This window comes from Phycodurus eques, chromosome 3 (assembly GCF_024500275.1).
Source record: "Phycodurus eques isolate BA_2022a chromosome 3, UOR_Pequ_1.1, whole genome shotgun sequence".
NCBI classification, from domain to species: domain Eukaryota; kingdom Metazoa; phylum Chordata; class Actinopteri; order Syngnathiformes; family Syngnathidae; genus Phycodurus; species Phycodurus eques.
Genome location: NC_084527.1, coordinates 29,202,839 through 29,226,919, shown reverse-complemented (window position 1 = coordinate 29,226,919; position 24,081 = coordinate 29,202,839). Strand labels below are relative to the sequence as shown.

The 24,081-nt window shown below is 40.1% G+C and overlaps 1 protein-coding gene and 1 long non-coding RNA gene across 2 annotated transcripts; one reads left to right on the top strand and one right to left on the bottom strand.

Moving 5' to 3' along the window:
• Positions 1–636: 636 nt before the first annotated feature.
• LOC133400401 (uncharacterized) lies at positions 637–11,688 on the top strand. The gene is made up of 5 exons (XR_009768344.1): positions 637–7,906; positions 7,989–8,103; positions 10,047–10,169; positions 10,281–10,360; positions 10,909–11,688. It is a non-coding gene; the product is annotated as an uncharacterized LOC133400401 (long non-coding RNA).
• Positions 9,641–24,081, bottom strand: idua (alpha-L-iduronidase). The gene is made up of 14 exons (XM_061673018.1): positions 23,782–24,081; positions 23,505–23,645; positions 23,323–23,405; positions 21,241–21,348; positions 21,032–21,127; positions 20,071–20,273; positions 19,613–19,792; positions 17,669–17,879; positions 16,745–16,963; positions 16,483–16,604; positions 14,692–14,817; positions 13,956–14,032; positions 13,770–13,870; positions 9,641–11,620 (listed from the first exon to the last, which is right to left on the bottom strand). The coding sequence occupies exons 1-14, from the start codon at positions 23,919–23,921 to the stop codon at positions 11,502–11,504; spliced, it is 1,926 nt and encodes a 641-aa protein (XP_061529002.1). The 5' UTR covers positions 23,922–24,081; the 3' UTR covers positions 9,641–11,501.

Below are 24,081 nucleotides of genomic sequence, written 5' to 3'. Positions count from 1 at the left end.
GTTGTGTATACCTACACTGCTGTTTAGGATTAATTTATTGGATTGCCGACTTCTGGTCCTGTTAGTAAAGCCATCATGTAAATAATTGGCTCTTGATTGTTAAAAAAGCTGCATGTCTAAAACCCCACCGAGACCCCTATTGTGTTCCTATCGACTGTTACGGCATATTTTATATTATTCAACTGAGAATGCTCTTCTCAATAATAACGCAGGGCTCCCTTTGTACGTACAAGTCCAAATTTTGATTGAATAAATGCAAAGTGGTGTCACTTACCTGGAGTTGCATTTTATTGAGGGATCACATTAATTGTCCATGTTTATGGTTGCAGAGACACTGACTGGATTTGAGCTGCCAAAGATGTCTGTAAAATATGTTCAATGCAAAAAGATGCCCATACATTTGAAGACATAAGTGTCCTATATACAGTACATTTTCTTTACCACTTTATTCTGTTGAGGGTCAAGGGGAGCTGGAGCCTATCCCAGCCGGCTTCGGGCGAAAGGCAGACTGCACCCTGGACATGTCACCAATCAATTAAAGGGCATATTTAGAGCGACGCAACCATCCACCCAGTCACTGAGTTGGAATGAGCTACCGAAGTCGGAGAGAACCAACTACACCGGGTGAGTCAGACTTTTTCATGGCCACACAGTAGTGGTGGTTGCACTCGAGGGGAGCATGTTAGAAATTTTGGTGAAACCACAAGTTTCATTGCTATGGGTGTAGCAAATGACAGTTTGGTATGCATCTTGGTTATTAGTTCACAATGGGTACAGTAAGCAGTGTCGCAATTTTTTCTGAGCCAAGGCTCTGATTTTAGATCAGACCTCACGACACAGTGACATACCTATCCATCCTACTGCTTATCCTCGCAGGCCGCTGGAGCCTATGCGAGCTATCTTCGGGTGGGAGGCGCGGGGTACACCCTGAACCAGTCAGCCAATAGCAGGGCACATAGAAACAAACAACCATTCGCTCTACATTCACAACTATGGGGAATTTAGAGTATTCAACCAACCTACCACACATGTTTTTGGGATGTGGGGAAAACCAGATTACCCGGAGAAAACTCATGCAGGCACAGGGAGAACATGCAAACTCCACACAGGTGAGGCCGGGTTTGAACCCGGGTCCTGAGAACTTGTGAGGCAGATGTGCTAACCAGTCGCCCCCTGTGCCGCCCCCTGCCCTTTTACTCTGGGCTAAAAAAAGTGCCCTTTTTCATACAGCCTTTTTTTTTCTTCAATGTTAAAACAAACAAAAACAAATTTTAGGCAAAGTGTTTTAAAATCTGATAGGCATTTATTTGAGTCACCCCTTTGGAGAATTGTACATAGGCTCCCACCTTGACCCCAGCACCCACTGCCATTTGAACAGGTGTGTATTTTTTTCATGTTTACCACTGTGTTACATCACATTTTCTCTTAACAACATTCAATAAACGTGTTTGGGAACTGAGGACATTTATTGTTGAAGCTTTGTAGGTGGAATTATTTGCCATTCTTGCTTGATGTACAGCTTCAGCTGTTCAACAGTCCGGTGTCTCCGTTGTCGTATTTTACGCTTCATAATGCGCCACACATTTTCCATGGGAGACAGGTCTGGACTGCAGGCAGGTCAGTCTAGTCCCTACACACTTTTACTACGAAGCCACGCTGTTGTAACGTGCAGAATGTGGTTTGGCATTGTCTTGCTAAAATAACCAGGGGCGTCCATGAAAAAGACGCTGCTTGGATGGCAGCATATGTTTCTCCAAAAACTGTATGTACCTTTCACTATTAATGGTCCCTTCACAGATGGCACTGGCACTAACACAGCCCCATACCATCACAGATGCTGTTTTTTTAACTTTGCGTCCATTACAGTCCGGATGGTTCTTTTCCTCTTTAGCCCGGAGGACACGCCATCCACAATTTCCAAAACCAATTTGAAATGTGGACTCGTCAGACCACAGAACACGTTTCCACTTTGCATCAGTCTATTTTAGATGAGCTCGGGCCCAGAGAAGCCGGCGCCGTTTCTGGGCATTGTTGATAAATGGCTTTTGCTTTACATAGTAGAGTTTGAAGTTGCACTTATGGGCGTAGCGCCAAACTGTATTTACTGACATTGGTTTTCTGAGGTGTTCCTGAGCCCATGCAGTGATATCCTTTACACATTGATGTCGGTTTTTGATGCAGTGCCGCCTGAGGGATCGAAGGTCACGGGCATTCAATGTTGGTTTTCGGCCTTGCCGCTTACATGCCGTGTTTCTAAAGATTCTCTGAACCGTTTGATATTCTGGACCGTAGATGACGAAATCCCTAAATTCCTTGCAATTGCACATTGATGAACATTGTCCTTTAACTGTTCAACTATTTTCTCACGCTCTTGTTCACAAAGAGGTGAATTTCGCCAAATCTCTGCTTGTGAATGACTGAGCAATTCAGGGAAGCGCCTTTTATACCCAATCATGGCACCCACCTGTTAACCTGTGGGATGTTCCAAACAGGTGTTTGATGAGCATTCCTCAACTTTCTCAGTCTTTTTTGCCACCTGTCACAGCTTTTTTGGAACGTGTTGTAGCCATAAAATTCCAAGTTAATGACTAAAAACAATTAAGTTTATCAGTTTGAACATTAAATATCTTGTCTTTGTAGTGTATTTTATTAAATGTAGGTTGAAAATGATTTGCAAATCATTGTATTCTGTTTTTATTTGTTTAACACAACGTCCCAACTTCATTGGAATTGAGGTTGTAAAACACAGAAAAAAAATTGGTTCGCTGTGGCTTCTGGGTCATGTGATGCCCAACACGCATCCATGATAGCACTCAAATGCAGGGGAAAGAACACCCTCATATCAAGAGTGGTGATGTCAAAGGTCCCAGATGATGACGTTGACCTGAGATGAGGCTGGTCAAGTCCAGTTAAGGTGTTGGATTTATCTTACCCAACATTATAAAAAATAGACACAAGAGGAATGAAGACGCTGGTTTCTTTTTCTCATTGGGAGGGCGTATGGGAGATTGTTCAGATTACAGCCTCTCAACACGCTCTAAAACAATATCTCCCGTCGCTCCTGCATTTATTTGAAAATGGGAAGGTTTCTAAGTTTACAAGACATAACGTACCAAGCTACAAGACGCAACACACTAAGGGTAGGGTTTCAAGGTGAAGATATGGGACCAACACCTGCCACGTCCTTCTCTCTGATTCCTGCTGAGTCATCTTCTTGAAGGCGAGACATCTTCCTTTATCAAAATCGTCCATAATACTAATGGAAGCTAAGCAAATAAATTAACTTCTACAATATATTTAACATTTCCCTCCTGTTTATCATGTATTTGCACAAATTCTCATCATTTTACAATCACTTCATTTCGATTTTTTTTTAACTGTAGAATCATTTTTATGAAACACATACATTTACATAACTTGTCATACATGAATGTTGTAGTTTAAACATCGTAATCACATCTGCTCCATACGGTTCCATGTGGGTAATTGCTGTGGTGATTAATCTACTGATTAAAGCCCGAATGCATGGGATACAACAACATCCACGCAATGTCAGAATGACTGCAAAAACAGCAATTTATATCAATATTGGTGAAATTAGGGTTTTGTAGTTACCAAAAACGTCCATCCAGCTGTCCCACAAGGAGTGTTGATTGAGGGTCCGTAGACCATCGATGGCTCGGGTCAAGCTGCCATCTGAAGCAGTATTGTTTGTTCTCCAAACATACCGCAAACACCTCCCTCTCTTGCGAGGAGCATGTCGACAGCTATGCGGTTTTGGAACGTCCTTGAACTGCTCATGCACAGCTTCCAACCCACTCTGAGTCCAATTTCCTAATCTCTGTACATTGAAGTGGATATAGTTTATCCCATCAACATTTTTATTAATCGTACACCACCAGCATATGAAGTATTCAAATCCTCCTGCAACTTGGTCAGCTAATTTGTATAGATTAGGAACCCCACGACGAACACCTATGGCGTCGATGTATGTTTTATGTTGGATAATTTTGCCTCTGCCAGGATAAATCTCTTTTTTTGTCTATCGCCTAGATTGGACAAAAACATTGGTGCCCTTTCCATTAAATCTTGAACAGGCATAGGGTATACTGACGCATGCAATATCAAAGTGATAATAGCGCACAATCCAGATATATCTTTAGGTAATCTATCAAACAGTCTATCATCTCCGCACCACCACCAGATGCCGCTCCGTGATACTGGCATAAAATTTGGTCCGACTTTTAAGGTTACTTTACACTGTGTGTCGTTCTGTGGTCCTAATTTTTTGTTATTTCTTTCCTTTACTAATCATGTTTATACGAGTAAAATTATTAAGTGCTACTAAAATAGAAAACATTGGTTTGTGTTTATCTGCTTTTGTTACGGGATATATAGGATCCCATGATTTACACCTCTGTTGGTACAGTAGCGTTCATGAATGGAATAATACAATCTTGTGATAATTGTGCCGGAACTATGCGCAACAAAGGCCTGGGACCCATGCAAACCACACAATCTTTTCTCGCTACATTTGCTGCTTGTTCCACCAATAGTAACCAATTATTTTGTCCTGAAACTCCTGTGACAACAAGGAACCAATCATCAGTAGTTATGTTGTTAACCATTAAAATTTGTCCACATTTCTTTGAAGTTTTCAATGGCATTTCTCATTTAACACTGTTCCCATAACACAATGCTACTTGGAAGTGGGGATCTTTTCCGCCAAAATATGCCCACAAGCTCATCATCAAACACACTGGGTGTCTTGATTTTTTGTATTTCAATATTAAACTATGGGCCGTTTCGCTTAGGTTAAACTTCTTTCTATGTTCTTTTGCTGTTTTTTGTGACCAACTGGACCAATCATAACCTGTTTCACTAATGAGGTGTTCCCATCCAAAGCCTATAGATGCATACCAGTCATATCCAAATCCCCAATTCTGCCCATTCTCTTGAGCATCATTGGTGAGAGCCGCATATGGAATTATGATTAAAGCAGTTTGATTTTGGGGGGCACAAAATATTAAACCGTTTTGCCGCATTTGGAAGCCATGCCCACAATTTTGATCATCAGCTGTACTCCTTTTGATACGAGTTAATGATTGAACATTTTTTTATTATTGGGTTTGTCATATTGGTCCAGTTGGTAGGTGATTTTCTATCTAAAAAATTGGTTGTATCATTTAGGGTGGGACGTCCCATGTACCAGACGACGTGTCCCGACGTCCCATGTACCAAAACCAACACCATAGTAGCCAAAGTTGCTACGTAACAATTTATCGAATCTCGTAACCAACGTGGGTGTGCCTTTCTGCTGAGTTCTCACTAAAAGGGTTGGTCTTTTTTTTTTCTTCACTGACCAGCAAGCGTTTTCAGAATCTACACATCTGCTCCCGGGCCGTTGTCAGACTTTTGCTCACCTTCCCTATTTGAGTACTCAGCTGAAATGACTCTTTTACAGTGTGTTAAATGAACCCACGCATTTCTTTCTGCTATTTTTATTGTCCCGTTCATTCTTCCACTAGAACTACACTCTGAGGGTGGTAAGCACAATGGTTTTTCAAATTGATGTGGAACATGGTTCCTATTTTATTGATTATTTGATTTACAAAATGAGTCCCATTATCGCTGTAAATGGTTTAAAGTATGCCATATCTTGGAATGATATCTTTACATAGTGCTTTTGCCACCGTCAGAGGTGATTTTGTTGGGAATAATTCTATCCATTTAGAAAATGCATCTATGATAACCAAACAGTACTTCTTTCCTTCACTTTGACTTAATTCTATGTAATCCATGTGAATGCGTTGGAAGGGGTATGTAGGCACTGGAAATTTACCTCTAGTAGGTCGCAATAGCCCTTGCGGATTAGGTCGTGCACAGATCATGCATACTCTACAATAATTCTTTGAATATAAATTGAAACCATAGTTTGTATCTGTGCCACCATCCCTCCAGTTGAGACATGTGACACAGCATGGCTCAATATAGCAGCCCATTTGAATAGGTTTTTTTTTTCTTCTTCTCTGTGCTAATGTAAATTTCATTTTGTAGTTTTGCACTTTGTTTTTTCCAATAATTGCGTTCTTGTTGTGGAATACTCATTGGCTATCAGTATAGATTGTACCATCTTTATTTATCATTAGTTTGCATGCCTCGGTTAATGCTACTAATTCAGCAGTTTGTTCAGTCAATTCCTGACAATCATGCTGCGTGCCTTCATCAGGTAAGGGTATTAGTGTGGCTGGATTTAAGGTTGTGCATCGCTCAACAGTCCAATGTGGTTGTGAAAGCAAGATAAATGTCTTGCAGGTGATAAAAACCCTATGTTCATTTGCAATAGGAGAGCAGACACTGTATGTGGGACCTTAAGAGTTAATGGATGAAATAACACAATTGTGGAACTGCTCTTCTACTGCCATCAAGACTGCCACAACTGCTCCGACGCAATGCAGTAATGCACACGTCACGCTGTCCATTTTAGTCGAAAAATAAGCCCATGGTCTTAGCTTATCACCGTATTGTTGTGTAAGTACGGAGGTCATGTAATAGTTTTTACAATCTACCATTTGAATGAATGTTTTATCATTAAATTTGGAAGGCCTAGCGCAGCACTGGACACCAAATGTTTAATGTCACAGAAGGTCTTTTCTGCCTCTGTACTCCATTAATCAGGTGATGTCATTTTAAGGTTGGCTTCATACATTCATTTTGACAATGGTGCAACAATTTCTGCGTAGTTTGGAATCCATGCTCGACAATAATTTGTCGGACCTAAAAATGATTGTTTCTTCGTCTGTGGTTTAAGATTTTTTTTAAGACTCTAGTTTTCCTGTCTTCTAATATAGTCCTTCCTCCTACACTTACATTATGGCCTAGATATTTGACTTGCCTTTTACATCATTGCAATTTATTTTTGTTAACGTTATGTCCCTCTTCTCCTAGATGATGCAGTAAGGCAAATGAATCTTTGCATGTCTCTCCATCTGGAGATGCCAGAAGACATGCGTGTTGTCATAACTTGTGAATAAATGGTTGGACTTTCACAGTAACCTTGCGGTAATCTAGTAAATGTATATTTTTTTGCCCTCAAATGTAAATGCAAACCAAAATTGACTGTTATTTTCTATTGGTACAGAAAAGAATGCATTGCTTATGTCCACTACTGTAAACACAGTAGCTTCTGGTCTTAATGAATTTAACAATGTGTGTGGATCTGGTACGCATGCTGCTCTCTGTATTACTGCAGTATTTACTGCCTGTAAGTCTCCAACCCACTGAAGGTGGGGCCTTTTTTACAGGGAAAAATGGGTGTTATATGGTGATTCTGGACACTCCACTATAACTCCTGCCTTAATTAATGATTCAATTACTGGTTTGATTCCTTCATGTGCATCTGGTTTTAATGGATATTGACGAATCCCTGGTCTATATTCTGTTTTGGGTCTAATTTGTACTGGTAAAGCCCCTTTAATAAGGCCTACATCAAATTTTTTGGGAACTTTTTTTAAATATTTCTTCAATTTCAGTGAGGATCATTTGGTCTCATCAAACAGGATGCATGTGTTTCCCTTTATCACCCTGTATTGTCCAAAACATCGCCTTCCTAATTAGGCCAGTTGATGCACTGTATTTTAGTTAGTTTTCTATTTGCAGTACACCAATCATTATGTATGTTATCATGTTTCTCTGTAGACAATTACATAAATACCTATACACTGCTGAATGCAAGCGGTCACCAGTTTACGGCGAGGGATTTTGTTAAATGGATTAATGGTAGATTTACACTCTGTATTTAGGTTTAAGACATGAAAGTACATTTTGAGCCAGTGTGTGCTTCAAAGCTGCAATGCTGACTCGCTCTTCACAACTCTGAACATGACCTTCCTGCTACACCTACAAGGTAAGGTGACCCATAGACATGAATAGCTGCTGGGGTGACTCCATTTGGCTGCATGAAGTTAAACTGTTGTTTAATTGTCTAGAGTGGACTTCCAAATGTTTGCCTTGGTCATGCTGCTGCTGGCGAGCCTGAAGCAGAGCCTGGCCAGCTGTGCGGTGGATAGCTTCATGGTCAAACAGGACTTTGACCCCAAAAGAGTGAGTCTACATTATTTCATCAAGAGAAACACATATTCAGAATAGCGTGTGTATATACTATATGTAGTTCACTCAAATGTAGGCTACTGATTCTGTACTTAAGTACTTTTCAGAGTGTGCACGATGTACAAAAGTGTTTTTATTTTTAATTTTTTAATTAAATCATATACAATACGGCGGCACGGTTGACCGACTGGTTAGAGCGTCTGCCTCACAGTTCTGAGGACCGGGGTTCAATTCCCGGCCCTGCCTGTGTGGAGTTTGCATGTTCTCCCCGTGCCTGCGTGGGTTTTCTCCGGGCACTCCGGTTTCCTCCCCCGTCCCAAAACCATGCATGGTAGGTTAATTGAAGACTTTAAATTTCCTGTAGGTGTGAATGTGAGTGTGTATGGTTGTTTGTTTCTATGTGCCCAGCGATTGGCTGGCAACCAATTCAGGGTGTACTCCGCCTTCTGCCCGATGATAGCTGGGATAGGCTCCAGCGCTCCCGCGACCCTTGTTGAGGATAAGCGGCTCAGATAATGGATGGATGGCTATATACAATACTTACCGAAGCGTATTGCTGTCACACCAGGAAAAAAAAAAGTTCAGTGTCACGTTATATATAAAAAATTTCACTTTTTAATGTGATCAATTTAACTTTTTTCACTTTTAGCACATTACAAATTTACTTTGGCCTTCGGTTCAAGTGTTTACAAATGAGGACACTAATTGTAAGTGGAATACTTTCCCATTTTTGCATTATGTCCAACTTCAGTTGCTCGACAGTCCGGGATCTCCGTAGTCATATTTTGCGCTCCTTAATGCACCACACATTTTCAATGGGAGACAGGTCTGAACTGAAGCCAGGCCAGTCTAGTACTCATCCTCTTTTACTACAAAGCCAGGCTGTTGTAACATGCAGAATGTTATTTGGCATTGTCTTGCTGAAATAAGGGATGTCCCTGATAAAAACATTGCTTGGATGGCAGCACGTTGTTCCAAAACCTGTTTATACCTTTCAGCATCAATGGTGCCTTCATAAGAAATCATCCGGCTGTTGCTGCAACTCGCACACGTGCACCACATGTTTTATGGCACTTTAATGTAACTTCTGAAATAAAGTGAGGAAAAAGTCACAGCATAGCATTTTCACAGAGTAACTGAAAACTTACTATCGATCGGTTTTGAAGGGGCAAAAACTAAGCCCTGAATTCCTTGCAGTTGTACGTTGAGAAATGTAGTTCTTAAAATGTTGGCCTATTTGCTCATGCAGTTGTTCACAAAGTGGTGAACCTCGCGAACAACTCAACCTTCTATACGCAATCATGACACTCACCTGTTTCCAATTAACCTGTGCACCTATGGAATGTTCCAAACAGGTGTTTTTTAAGTTATAGAAGTGGTAGCTAGTAATTTTGATTCATAAGGCGTTAAAACCTGTTTTAATAACTGATAATGAAACGAAACCTCATTTGCACTCAAAGTACTTTATTTATTTCAGTAACAGTGCTTGTACAGAGAAGAGAAAAAAAAAAACTATTTGTGTAGGTTTTTTTTTTTTTTTTTTTTGGGCCATCAAAACATGTTCCCATTGTGTTTTTTTATTATTTTTTTTTAATTATTGTAGCCGACAACATTCAACAAGTGACTTATAGCTTGCTAGATTGAATCTGGTTCACGTTCCTCCGTGTTGCTGGCTCTTTTTTTTTTTCTTCTGCTTTATAAGAGATTCAACCAATCTGTCAATCCAAATTTGTTCCATATTTAAAATCTTTATAAAACGTAACGAGCAGAAAGTACAGATATGGTCTGTTTTCAAATGTATGGAGTAAAAATGAAAAGTACAGATACCTGGAAAAAAGTATAGTACAACATTTTTGTATTTCCCACCACTGACTTCACTACAGTTGTAGAAAACCTGTATTATGAATGACTCTAAAAAGCTTTATTTTTGCCATCAGTATGCCCTGCAGAAGAAAGATCCAGAGGGTTTGTTCCTTCAGGACACCATCTCTGCGGAGTACATTGTTGGAGATGACGGCGCCATGGTGGCCTCCTCCAGTGGCAGAGTCAACTCTGTTCGGGTGAGCAATGGTTGTTGCATTCATTCAAAGCACTGAAAGCCTTGAGTATGAACCTTTTCTTCCTATATGACATCCGGGTTCTGGGTTGTGTGTGCTGACATGGCTGCTCAGTACTGTGTGCCTAACCCTGAAAGCCCAGGCAAGATGTTCATGAACTACCAGGGACTGGCCGGCTATCTTGTCCAGTGGAGGTATGGTCAATAACTCACTCACATTTAAACACATGCAGTCTGTACAATTGATTACTTTATGTGCACAGTGTACACTCGTGCAAAAGTATTAGGATGGCCATTAGTTACTGTGACAATGCTTTACATTTTCAGCATATTTCATTCCATCTTTCGACATGCGGAAATCACTGTTGTCTTGTTGGGGAAAAATCTGTCTCCTTATTACAATAATATGACTTGGGAGGGCCTTTGACATTTACTCACTTCTGTATATACTATATAATATTGCTTTTTTTAAAATTTATTTCTTAAATCTGTGCATCTGCTTTTACAATTGTGTTGATGGACACATTGATGTGTTGAATTGGTAATAGAACCAATTCAACACATTGCCATGAACTGTATTTTATAACTACTGTGTGTGTTTTCATTTTAACTTATACAGTAAATGGATTTTAATGTATTCAGTGTTGTGATCTTAACTGGGGCTTTATTTTATTGAATTAGGGCAGCATGATGGAGAATTGCATAGTGCAGGACCAATAAATGTGTGCTCTGTGCTCCTCCAGGAGACAACTACTGGATCATTGACACAGACTATGCCATCACCTACACTTGCCGCCGACGGAAGCTGCGAGGATGGTTACGCCCTGGTCTTCTCCCGCGGCCTGCCCCCTGCTAGCCAGAGAATTGAGCATCAAAAACAGGAGCATATTTGCATGGGGGGGGGGGGACAGTTCCAGCCACTCCTCCCCTACACAAGTTTGGAATAATTTTAGGTGGTGGATGTTTGAACTATTTGTTTTCCTTCTCATCAGGAGCTGGCTAAACATGTTCCAACCAGCAACCAAAGACAACTTCATTAGTCATCGCTCCAGGAATGAGGTCGGCGAGCGCTCCATTAAAGATGATACAATATTAATCCTGTTACACTTAAAACTGTCATAGTTTCAATTGTCATGACAGAATACCCCATTGAAATGTAATGTAATTGCCAAAAGAAAAAAGTCCCTTCTGTTTGATTGAACAAGATGATGCAACTCCCCTCTTAATTGTCATGCTGTAATACATTACCATGACAACAAAACACTATCGAAGTATCTGTCTCATTTGACATTTAAAATGATACAAGGTCCGTAAATAACGATGACATGGTGGTCTTCTATATATGATGAGATAGATAAAGGTCCTCTGAATACTCCTCAGGCAGTGAGTACATCCCAGGCCTGCCCCAGTAGTCCACAGCTCGGACTCTGTACCAGCCGCTCACCTCCTGGTCCACTGAAGAACAAGTATGCAAGATGCTCCATTGATTTTGGTCAAATAAGTTAAAATTATACCAGTCTTGTTGATGGCTACAAAAAGAAGCGTCTGATTGGGGTAGAACTTGCTAAGGGACATTTAAACAAATTAGTAGGGATTTATGTATATACAGTTGAAACCAGATGTTTTCATACACTATAGGCACGCCCCCCCCCCCCTCAATGTCTGACATGAAAACAGACTAAACGTTGCCTGTTTTGGGTCGATTTGCATCCGTGCTGGAGCCTTTTCCAGCTGTCTGGGTGAGACGTTTCCATACAGTAAGATTCCTATGCCTTCAAACAATTTTGGAAACCCCAGATGATGTCGTTTCTTTGGAAGCTTCAAATCAGGTTTATTGACAACATTTGACTTCATTGTGGATGTATTTTAACTAGGCTCACCTACAACCCACTGCTTCTTTGTGTAACATAATGGGAAAGTCTAAAGAAATCCAGAAGCCAATTAACTTACACAAGTCTGGTTCATCCTTGAATGCAATTCCCAGATGCCTGAAGGATATCCAAAACGTACGACCCAAGTCATACAGTTTAAAGGCAATGGTACCAAATACTAATATAATGTATGTAAACTCGTGAAAAATAGTCTAAAAGAATCCTCTCACTATTCTGGCAATCCTAATTGAAAAGATTAGCCTGATTTCGGTGAGAAATCTTTTTCTATAGTGTATGTAAAAATCTGGTTTCAGATGTATACCTTTGACCCAGTGGGGATCAAACAAATTCCAAATTAAAGTTTTTTTAATTTATTTATAGAATGTTAGATTAAAGTTGTATTCCACCCTGCAAAGTTTCAGTGGCTAAATCAAATCACAAATAGTTAGGGATATTGGGCTTTCAGGATTAACCTAAAATACACTATAAGCCAGTTTTTCCCGACTGTTATCACCTTGCGACCAGCATTTTCCTTGTGTTGCTAAATCGTGACGCTTTTTTTTTTTTTTTTACAGAAATAAAGAATACTATTGTTAGCCTTTGAAAACGCGTGTATATATATTCTTGAAATGTTTAAATATCCTAAGTAATTATGTTTGTGACGCATGCCTGTTAAATTAATGTTATAGTCCAAAGAGGCAATAAGTTAAATATTTCACTGCTTGTGGCGAGGTAACCCATAGTTGTACGCAAGCCATAAATTGCCATAGTCACAGTAAATATTTGTATAAAAAAAAACAACTGCCCTAACTGATGGTCACCTTTTTGTAGTGCTTGAAAACATTCTTACACCTGCTATGACCTCAAAATGTTGTAGGTTGGTACCATCATACACCAAAAATCCCCCCCTCCAATTTTTGACTAGCTGTCCACGACCCACTTTTACAGAAGTGAAGAACAATAAACAGCATGTATTGTTCAAAAACAGCCTTTGAAAATGTATGTACTGCATATCACATTTTTAAACATAACTACACGTTTACATGTTTAAAGTGTCTTTCAGAGCAAGTTGCGTTTACAAACAGTTATAAGTTTCAAAGGCATGTCCCAGGACGCACGTTAAATATTTCACTACGCTTACGGTGTGCCGCAGCCCAACTTTGGTCTTCCAGCTAACCCAGGCTAGTGCAGTACTTAAGTCATAAAAATATCCATGCATCCATTTGTCATACCGCTTATCAATATTTGTTTGAAAAAATACTTCCTAGGCCAAAAACATAATCCAATGAAAAACAGTAAATACGGCGCTAAGTGACCATACCTTCTTATACCACGTGACAACGTATTCTTACGCCATCTATAACCTCAAAATGTCGAATGTTCTCTAACAAAGAGCTGCTGAATTCACAACAGGTTTGCTTATTTTGAATTTGCGAAGACATGCACGTCTATCCTTTCTGTGACTTTTACAGTCTCTCTGTTGAAGACATTGCTCAGTGGCTGCTTCCCTCTGAGAACATCCTGTTTGAAGCCAGAGGTACTGTTGATCAATTATTTGGTGTTGTTTTGGTCACATGATGCAAAAAAAAAACAAAAAAAAAACGTGGACACCATTATGAAAATGACTGTTTAAATACCAATACTAAACGAACCTAATATTTTACCTGAAAGCTGAATATCCCAAACACTTTGCGAGTAGTGTATAATAAGACATAGGTACGTTAAAAGATTACCAGGTGAATAAACAAATGAGGTAAAAATGGTGTTGAGGCTATTAATCCTGTTGAACTCCTTCTGACTTGCAGAGTACTCCAGTTCAAAGGTGTGAATGCATCTGCAAATAATGAATGAATGGTTTATGGAATAAAAATGCAACACTTGATTCCATATAAAAAGTCTCACTGAGTTTATGCACCCACTTGGAATCAACACAGCCGTCAGACCAGATAACGAGGACCTGGCCTCTGGTGATCCTGATGAAGCGCACACCATTGACCTTGAAAGGCAAATGGAACCGAGATGTCAAGCGAAAGAATCACGTTACTTCTGGTACTCTAATAACATGTAGTTGTCCGACTAGTATGCAAAAATGCCATAAATACAGTAGAGTTATTCAAATACACGTCTCGGGTAAAGTAAGCATTGTTAGCTAATCGAATATAGCCTACCACTGCAAGTTAGAACGAATTGTAATCCATAGCGGGTGGTATCGAAACAGCTGCCGGGGCTCTTTCAAATCGCTTTATGAAACAAACGGTAACAGAATCTAGTAACCAAGAGCACGTTTCTCAGCACACCTGCCGATAGCCTCAGCTGACACTATAGACCACAGTGACGAATACCCTAAATACTCGGTCGCTACTTCGTGGATTTCCCTCTTATCGCGGGGTTGGCCTGGCAACGAAGAATTACTGTACTAGTAAGACACAGACATTCACTAGTGTGCTGAACCGGCTTACTAGTGAGGACAAAGAGCATACTATCACACTGACTTTAGGATGGATATCAAGAATATGCTTCACTGACCTTGAGGATGTGCTGAACTTAAATAAAAACTATAACAGTACAGAAAGGCTTCATAAATCCACCTCATCACTCGGAAGAGTCAAGCCAAGTGAACTGTTCAACTGCACGTTTGAGTCCAGTATCACTGACCTGGTTTGGAGCGGCTTTGGGTCGGGCACATACATGTATCAGCAGCACAGAGGGAACACGCAGTCTTGCCTTCAAAGTGAGAGTGTCGCCTGCGGGCACCGGCCACGGTCCATCAACGAGAGGGTCCTAACAAAGTAGCGCACTATGTGATGCCTGACAAGGAGTGTAGTTCAGGAGTTTGGCACGACAACAAATTGCAATGTATGGCAGACATCATATATAGGGAGGAGGGATTTGAGCCGGTGGTCACACCAGGTACGGACTTGTTTTCTGACACCCAAGAGGCGCCCGGAATTCTCCAATACAGTAAAACTGCGTATTCTAGAGTGGCTTTTTATTGTCGACAACCTAAGGCACACCTGTGCAATAATCACGCTGTCTAATCAGCAGCTTCATATGCCACACTTGGTGAGGTGGGTGGATTATTTCGGCAAAGGAGAAGTGTTGACTAAAACCAATTTAGACGCATTTGTGAACACTTTTTTTTTTGTTTTGTTAGTTTAGCTCATGAAAAATGGTAGCAAAAACAAGTGTTGTGTTTTTGTTCAGTACCGTCAGTCATCCTATCGATACAGCAATATCAAATATTAATTGCCAACTAATGGGTTTGTACAGTTTGCATGTCATGTGAATCTCCTTAATCCCTGTCAGTCAACAGTGCATATCTAGGACCAGTCAAAACAATGTTACTATGGCAACAGTATTTATAAAAAAAAAAAATATATATATATATATATTTGGTTTAAAATTTTTCTATATGCAGTCTTTTCTTCAATTACATAGATATGTGGTATACAGCAGATTGTGTTTTTGGTATCACTGTCAAAATATAATACTTATATCGCTAGTTACTCATTTGGCTCATGTCGAGATCTCAGGTACTGGTATGAACATAATTTAAATATGATCCAAATAATAATATGAAAAAAAAAAAAAAACACAACAGTGGTGCCTTGACATACAAGTTTAATTTGTTCTGCGATCACGTTCGTAACTAAAAATGTGTACCTCAAATCCTCTCTTCCATTAAAATGAATGGAAATGCCATTTTTCATTCCAACAGACCCCCCCCAAAAAAAATTTTTATGTGCTGTTTAATAAGGAAAATAGCACAATATTGTATTTTATGAAAATAGATTAATAATAAATAGAATGTAAAAATATTTTACAGTTTGTGCATTAGTATTTAATGCTTCGATTCAATTCATTCACCCACAGACATGCATGCAGAAGAGTTTCACAACTACTGTGACTTTGTAAGCTGCTGTGATATGAATCGCTTTTTTGCAGACAGAATTATGTGCCTTTTAGTATTGTGATATTGTCTGTCCACATGCGTTGCTCCACCATTTGTGTTAGAATATCAGTTGCACTCTGTGTGGAGTTTGCATGTTCTCCCCGTGCCTGCGTGGGTTTTCTCCGGGCACGCCGGTTTCCTTCCACATCCCAAAAACATGCATGTTTCGAATTTTGCTTCCTTCCCCGCTTTCTCTTCGAAATTCTGTCCTAATTGTCAACAGTTTCTATTCATGCTTACTCTATATTGTCATGAATATTACAAGAGCTATTGTATACACCTATTTGACCTTTGTACAACTATGTGAAGAATTTACACAGCTGCAAAACAGAGACATGTACTGCATATAAAAGTAAGCCATTATGTTTAAAAATAAAAATCAAGCTAAAATATATATATATATATATATATATATATATATATATATATACACACACATACTAACTAAATCGCTGGTATCTCAAGGCACCACTGTACAGCCGCCATGTTCAAACCTGGACGTTCCTGAGCTTTGTGAACTGGTCTGTCGTGGGGTAGATGGGGCTTCCCATCTTTTGCCATTGTTGATATGGGTTACTCACATTATTGTCCAGGAGATAGGTGACATATACAAGACCTGAGAACCAAATAAAAGACGACTTGGGCATTTTAAATAACTGCGTATTTGCAGACATAAAAGTCAGAGAGCGACTGCGGATTCTGAAATGGTCTTCCAGAATAGGATGAAGTACAGTGAAGCATATGCATCTAATCAACCTGTGTGCGGCTCCAGTCCTTTCAGCGACGCAGTGACAACATTAATGCTGGCCGACGTGCGGTTGTCGTCACTGCTGTAGACCAGCAAAGCGGCCTGCCAGCTGTCTGAACCACTGGGGATTTCTTGCCCGTGGGTACTTGCAAGAACTCCCACGCGTCCGCTGTGGGAATCATCAGCGCTTGAGGAGTTCGAAACTTGTGCCAGGACCTGTGTCTCACCTGGAGGAGTAAATACAACAGGCCCGTTAGGGAGTAAGTTAGATTTTAACCTTAATATACCGTTCATTTTCCATGCACGCAGTTCGTTGTCAGTTTTGACCCAGGCCAAGAATACCCTCGTAATAATTGTGGAGGAGCCACATCTGTAATTTGTACTTTTACAGCAGGCCTCCACTGGTGGCAGTGCAGGCACTCCCTTGTCTTTAGAAGCACAGGTGTAGGTGATGGGTCATGCGCCTTTTACCACTCACTCACATACTCATTTACTCACAGAATCCCAGACAATATGATGCATCAGCATCACAATTGAGGGTTTTTATTGTAACATTGAAGCCATGTTTTGTTAACTATAATTTGACGATTAAATGGCAACATCACTCAAAAGACAACAGCAGCATGGACAATTGTTCATTGAGTCGAGCGCGTCAAAAACATCATCTCCCGCACCCACGCACTCCACTTTAACATGCAAAAGTCGCACCACCCTCCTTCGCACACTGGTAAATCTAAAATCCATTTTAGATTTTAAAATGTCCACTTTAGCATATGTTGGGTCACTTTGGTCATCAAATTTCATGGTTAAAGAATGACATTTCGGGTGTTTTTATTGCAGTCAAAAATTTGACCGGAACAGTATTTCAAGGTTAAAGAACCAGAGCTATGCAAAGTATACTGTCAATGAACATAAGCCCAGCAGGTCAGTACCTAACAGAGCCAGAAGGCCCATGACGGTGAGGATGGGCTTCCTGATGAGCTGCACATGAGGCGGCTGGGTGTTGTTGACCTGGAAGCGAGCGGTCAGAGTGCGCTGGGTGAAGGGGTGAGGGTGGTAGCTGAGGAAGGCGTTGTCGTTGCTCAGCAGGGCGTAGTTGAAGCTAGTGTTAGCCGACAGCACATCCTGATGCTGGCTGATCACCTGTTCGTAGACGCAACCAGCAGCTGCTTAAACTTACACAAGCGGGCCCTCGGTTTAGAACATTTCCAGATCACGAACAGGGTGGGACGGAAGAATCTGTGGTCAGGCGTGATCAGTTGCCACTGTATTAACCATTTTCTTTTACTTGGTTGTATATTTATGGCCTAGAATGCTTTTTACATACAAATATTTACTGTAATTATGACTTTACTGCACGCTTTTTTGAAAACTCACTATTTTAAAATACCTATTGTAATTTGTTTCTCTATTTTTATGTGTTTGTGCTTTCACGTATGAATTTCTCCACAAAATGGATATGAGAGGTAAGCGTTGATACATGAAGTTTGATCTCAAATTCGATACTTCGCTGCTACCTTCTTGAGCCGCCTAGGAATCACATCAATTGATTATTCTAAAGTCTTTGGTTTGGTCCAATAGACTTGCTCCAACCACATTCCAGACTCCTGGCTGAAGAAGCATTTTAAAAGTTACTTTTCAATTACACTGTACTGCATCAGCTTGGGGGCCAGATCCGCGAAAGCAAATCATATGCGGCGACTTCGTCTCTTGCTAAAATACCAAAACTGCAGATTGAGATATTGCAAGCATTTCTTTCTTTTTTTTTTTTTTTTTTTTTAATAACGAATCCCCCTTTAAAATACAACCCCAATTCCAATGAAGTTGGGACGTTGTGTTAAACAAATAAAAACAGAATACAATCATTTTCAAATCATGTTCAACCTATATTTAATTGAATACACTACAAAGATAAGATATTTAATGTTCAAACTGATAAGGATCACTTAGTTTTAAATATCTTGTCTTTTTCATGTATTCAATTAAATATAGGTTGAACATGATTTGCAAATCATTGCATTCTGTTTTTATTTATGTTTAACACAACGTCCCAACTTCATTGGAATTGGGGTTGTAAATTGAAAAAAGTATGACTGAAAATGTATAAAATGTTTTTTGACTGACTTCTGATTTCAAAACTATTTATCTGTTCATTTGTTGTAACTATGCAATAATATTTGGGGCTCATAGTAATGATGTTCAACACCACTTGTTTTCAGACTGATACCAGTACAAGTATTTACTCCTAGGTGCTCACCGATACCAATACGACCAGTACTTTTGATATATAAAATTTTAATTCACACACTGACAGATAATTGTGAACAAAGATCCTTCTTTCTGACCCATATAATGATTCACTGATGTGTCAAAGGTCACAGTGTAGTGCCAACTACTGCCGAGGAGGACTTTATGTCAGATTATTTTTATTTTTTTATCTGTGGCTGGTATCGGCAGTCTTCGCAAGTGCCCTCTACCTTGAAATGAGGCCGGTATCGGTACTCGCCCATCCCGCGTTCAGTCGTCGCCGCCCTCCGAGGTAAACCATACCTACGATGTGGCCCGCCACAAAAATGAGTTTGACACCCCTGGGTCAGACAGAATATGGCGCGTTCCGACTCAGAAATAAAAATTCACTGGAGGAATGGAATTTTGTCATAAACCGAAGACCCCCGTGTATGCACTTTTGGGAAACTTTCAACATGGTTTTGGAGCGAGTCTGTGGGAATGTTTGCCCATAAATAAATACACAAAACATTTGTAAAGTCAGAGGTTCCTAATGTTATGCAGAAACATTTTACTTTTGTTCAATCATCACGTTGAGGTCTGTTCCAAATCTTGTACAGATGCTTGGTCATTGTTCCCCTGCTCCTTACCTTGACCGCCATGGCAGCATAGGTCACGTCTGCTCTCCACTCCTGAGCCCGGGACCAGCCCACCAGTGGGTCAGCCTCATCGTTGTACACAGGACGACTGCGGAACTGGGGGAAATGCTCCTGGATCTCCCCCACGGTCTGCAGCTCCTGCTGCAGGATTGGCAAAGCGCAACCTCCTCCCTTAAAGACAGAAAAATGCACACACAAAAAAAAAAAGCGTCACAATGACTGTCACTGTGATTCTGTTTTTATCTTCTACATGACAGAACACCAACTACTTTATATTTTGTATGAGATTTTGCCAAAGCGTCTGAAATACAAGGGTGGGAAATAACCAAGTACGAAGTATCTGTATTTATTCTCACGTACAGAGTGTGAGTACTTCTGCACCTCGACTCAAATAAGCCTGCGTACACTCTTGAAAATGATCATGTCCATTCATGTTAACACCCACACACCTTTTTGTGCAGGGCAATGTAGTCAATCCGAATGCCCGTCTCGCCAGTGAAGTAGTTGGTGCCATTGTAGCAGTGTTGAAGCATGGCCCAGCAGTAAGGAGAGTGTGGGGGCGAGTGACAGGAGTCTCCCGGACCACCAAACTTCAGCAAGTTGCTGGCAGCCCGCAGACCCTCCGAACAGGCATCGTAATAATTTAGAAACCCTGGAGAGAAAGAACATCACAGTTTGCACAGCAGATCCTATAGAGATACCCACAAAGGTATTTTCATATCATTTGATCTATAACGGTATAAAGACAATTTTTGAATGCCGCCTTGCTTTTATATGGGGAAATGTCTCATGCTGAAACAGCCACCATTAATGTCCTATTTTCAAAAAGTTATTGATTTAAAATTTTAGGGATTCATAGTGAAGGCAATCCTTATAGACAGAGCAAATGGCAGTGGCCCATTGGTCTTTTTATAACGGTTAAGACACAAGTGGATTACAGTAAAGACAAACAGCTTCCTAAGAATTGTGTGACTTGCACAATTTACATATGTTGCCCTTCAAACTCTGCAGATTAACAGTAAAGACACTTTTGCAAATTTGAAAACTTGGACTTTCGAATATATTTATTTTCTTAGAAACAATTATGACCTTTGATGGATAACAGCTGCCAATAATTCAAATACTCATACCTGCAAAATAAATGGATTTTCAAAAGGAAATTCAGTGGGCCACGTCTTTACCATTATTGAGAAAATGATGTGAAAATTACCCATATCATTGTGGTTGTAATTTTCATCCTAAGAACTCTTTATAATATTTTGTTTACTGACCTGACTGTCATTACAAAATAGTTTCACAATACAACAGCTACAGTATGCATTTCAAACTAAAGTGCAAATTGACATGACAAACAATGTGGACAATGGACATTGATGGCAACTAGATATGATGTAAAAATGACTGCTTTACCTTGAATTGACATGCTGACATTATCAAAGTCATGGTTGTTGGGCTCATTCCATGTTTCAAAGTTCCACTGAGAAACACTTCCAAGACCAAATTTGTCTGTAAGACAGGGTCAACAGTGAACATTAAAGAATAGTGAATCACCATGAATTTGTCCGTGTCATCCATTGTTGGCATCCAGAGATGGCAGCAGGCGCCTGGCGCACACTCACCGATGTACCTCTTGGCTATGAGATGAACCAAATTTCTCCATTTGAACACTTGAGATTTCTCTTCAAAGTTGGTGAAGTAGTTTGAGACGCTGCCCATCAGTTCAAAACCTCAAATGTGAAGGGGACACACACACACACACAAGAATATTAATCCTATTTATTGTTTAGGTGGATGTGTGATGTTGGTCTTGTCTTGTATTCAGCTACTATTTTAAATGAGAATTGATCAAATGCTAACGTGCTAGCTAACTCGGGAGAGAAAGCGCAAAACCTGACGAAGTTTCTACATCCTAATTAGAACTGATAAAAAGAAAACATATCCAACATATACAGCGCCGTGAAAAAGTATTGTACCACTTCTCAAATTCTTATATTTTTTACATACTTTCTGCACTTTTGTTTAAGATCAAACAAATGTAAACAACAGATATAAACAGAGTGAACTTAAAATGGTGATTTCATTTATTAAGGGAAAAAAAAAAAATTAAGTTACCTGGCACTGTGTGAAAACATAAATACCCTCCGTGTTAAATCATGAATTAATTGTGGCTAATCACCTTTGGTTAATTTTCCACCGATCACACCCAACCCTGATTACCTCCAGACCTGTTCAATCTAGAAATCACTTAAACAGAACCTGTCTGACAAAATCAAGTCAGACAAAAGATCTAAAAAAGCACCAACAAAATGACATGATACAAACAAATTCAAGAACAGACAAGAAATAAAGTCATTTACATCTATTAGTCTGGGGAGGGTTACAAAGCCATTTATAAAACTAGGATTCCAGCGAACCATAGGGAGAGCCATTTGTAAGACGGCGATAACTGATCCGAGGCCACACAGAAACTCAGGACAGCTTCTAAAGAACTCCAGGCCTCCCTTGACTCAGTTAAGGTCAGTGTTCATGACACAACAATAAGGAAGAGACTGGGCAAAAATGGCACCCATGGCAGAGTTCCAAGGCGAAAACCACTGCTGACCAAAAAGAACATAAAGGCTTATCTTCAATAAAAAAAAAACATCTGAATGATTCCCAAGACTTTTGGGAGAATATTCTATGGACTGACGAGATGAAAGTTGAGCTTTTTGGAAGGTGTGCGTCTCGTTACATCTGGCGTAAATGTAACAGTATGTAACAGAAAAGAACATCATACCAACAGTCAAAGGTGCTTTCCTTGTTCAGGACCTGGACAGCTTGCTGTGATTGATGGAACCATGAATTCTCCCTCTTTAACAGAAAAATCCTGAAGGAGAACTCAAACAATTCTGCAAGGCTGAGTGGGCCAAAATATCTCCAAAGAGATGTGAAAGACTCATTGCCCGTTATAGAAAACTCATGATTTCAGTTGTTGCTGCTGAGGATGGCCTAACCAGTTATTAGGTTTAGGGAGCCATTACTTTTTCCACACACGGCCACGTAACTTTGTTATTTTTTTCCCCCTTAATAAATGAAATCACTGTTTAAAAACAGCATTTTAAGTTCACTTGGGTTATAATTGTCTGATGATCTTAAACATTAAAGTGGGGAAACTATGCAAAAATAAAGTAATTTGAGAGGGGGGCCAAATACTTTTTCACGGCACTGGAGCAAGACAGCAACCTAAATAGAGAAAGTGCTACGGCTTGAAAAAGCTTTTATATCTTGTCTTGCAGTCCGCTACTTAATTTAATCAGAATTGATGAAAAGCAAACATTCTATCAGTTTGTATAGTGAGGAAGATGTATCCATTAATTTGGGAATTTTCAGATCGAAAATGTGGAATTCTCCAAAATGTAGGTCATTTTGGAAATAGTAGCCTGAATGTCCTGAATGGGCTGAACATTGAGACTTTGGGATGGTTGAATTGGTTGAGAAATATGGAAGGATGAGGTACATTTGTTAAAAAAAAAAAAAAATAATAAAATAGATACAAATAAAATAAAAATAAAATCTCTAGTCATTGCAAGGGAAATTTTCTCATTTGGAGTTCTGCACAAAAATTGATGTCAGAATGGTTTGAATCGAATCGGCTGAGAAATGTGGAAGCATACGACGACCAGATTGTGAATTACAGATGCGATAGCGTGGAGGTGGAGCACCTGGTTGCAGTCCATTAATCCATAAGAGATTCATTAGCTGGTCCAGTTTTGTAAAATTGTACTGGGGTTGTCCTCCAACATCTCTGAAACAACAAAAGCAGACACCTAAACAGTGGTACGGTACTAATATCAGCCAATAATTGCGAGCTTGGCTGGCCTGAGAAACTGCTGGTTTCACTTACTGGGCAGTGACCAGCTCCAACATCCAGTGGATTCTGACCTGCTGGATCCCTCCATGGGGGACCGAACCCACATAAGCCAGGTTCTGCTGCTGGTCAACACTCAGGTCAAACTGGTCCGCCTCGGTGTGAGGAAGAGGAGGACTGCACACAACGCACAACAAATGCATTAGACCAACTGTCAGAAGCAAAAGAAGTGTTTCGAATGTTTTGCAAACGTAGGGTTCGTCACCTCATGCTTACCGTTGACTCGATTGTTTTTCTGGGATGATTTACTTACCAAAAACCAGTGCTTCTCCAGAAGTGTTTCAAAGGTGCTACTGGTTTTCCAAGGTCGACGTTGATGACAAAAGAATCCGAAGCAGCTTCTGATGTGATCCACGCAAGAAATGCAAACGCAAGCAATGCTTTCCTCGGCATTTCTGCAAGGGAGCGTGACAACTTTTAAATTGTCGCGTTCGAAAGCCCCCGATGAAGAAAAAGGGTAAATGAACTCAGCATTTCAAGAGTTCCGTCGTCCCGGATAAACTCCCGACGAAGTCCCTAAAGAAATAATCACAAACTAACAACGTTTGACCAC

Coding starts and splice junctions, on each gene's coding strand:
- idua (XM_061673018.1), bottom strand. CDS start 23,921: ATGCCGAGGAAAGCATTGCTTGCGTTTGCATTTCTTGCGTGGATCACA. Junction 19,793..20,070: donor ACATTGCCCTGCACAAAAAG/GTGTGTGGGTGT, acceptor TCTGTCTTTAAG/GGAGGAGGTTGCGCTTTGCC. Junction 17,880..19,612: donor ATGCTGCCATGGCGGTCAAG/GTAAGGAGCAGG, acceptor GTCTACGAACAG/GTGATCAGCCAGCATCAGGA.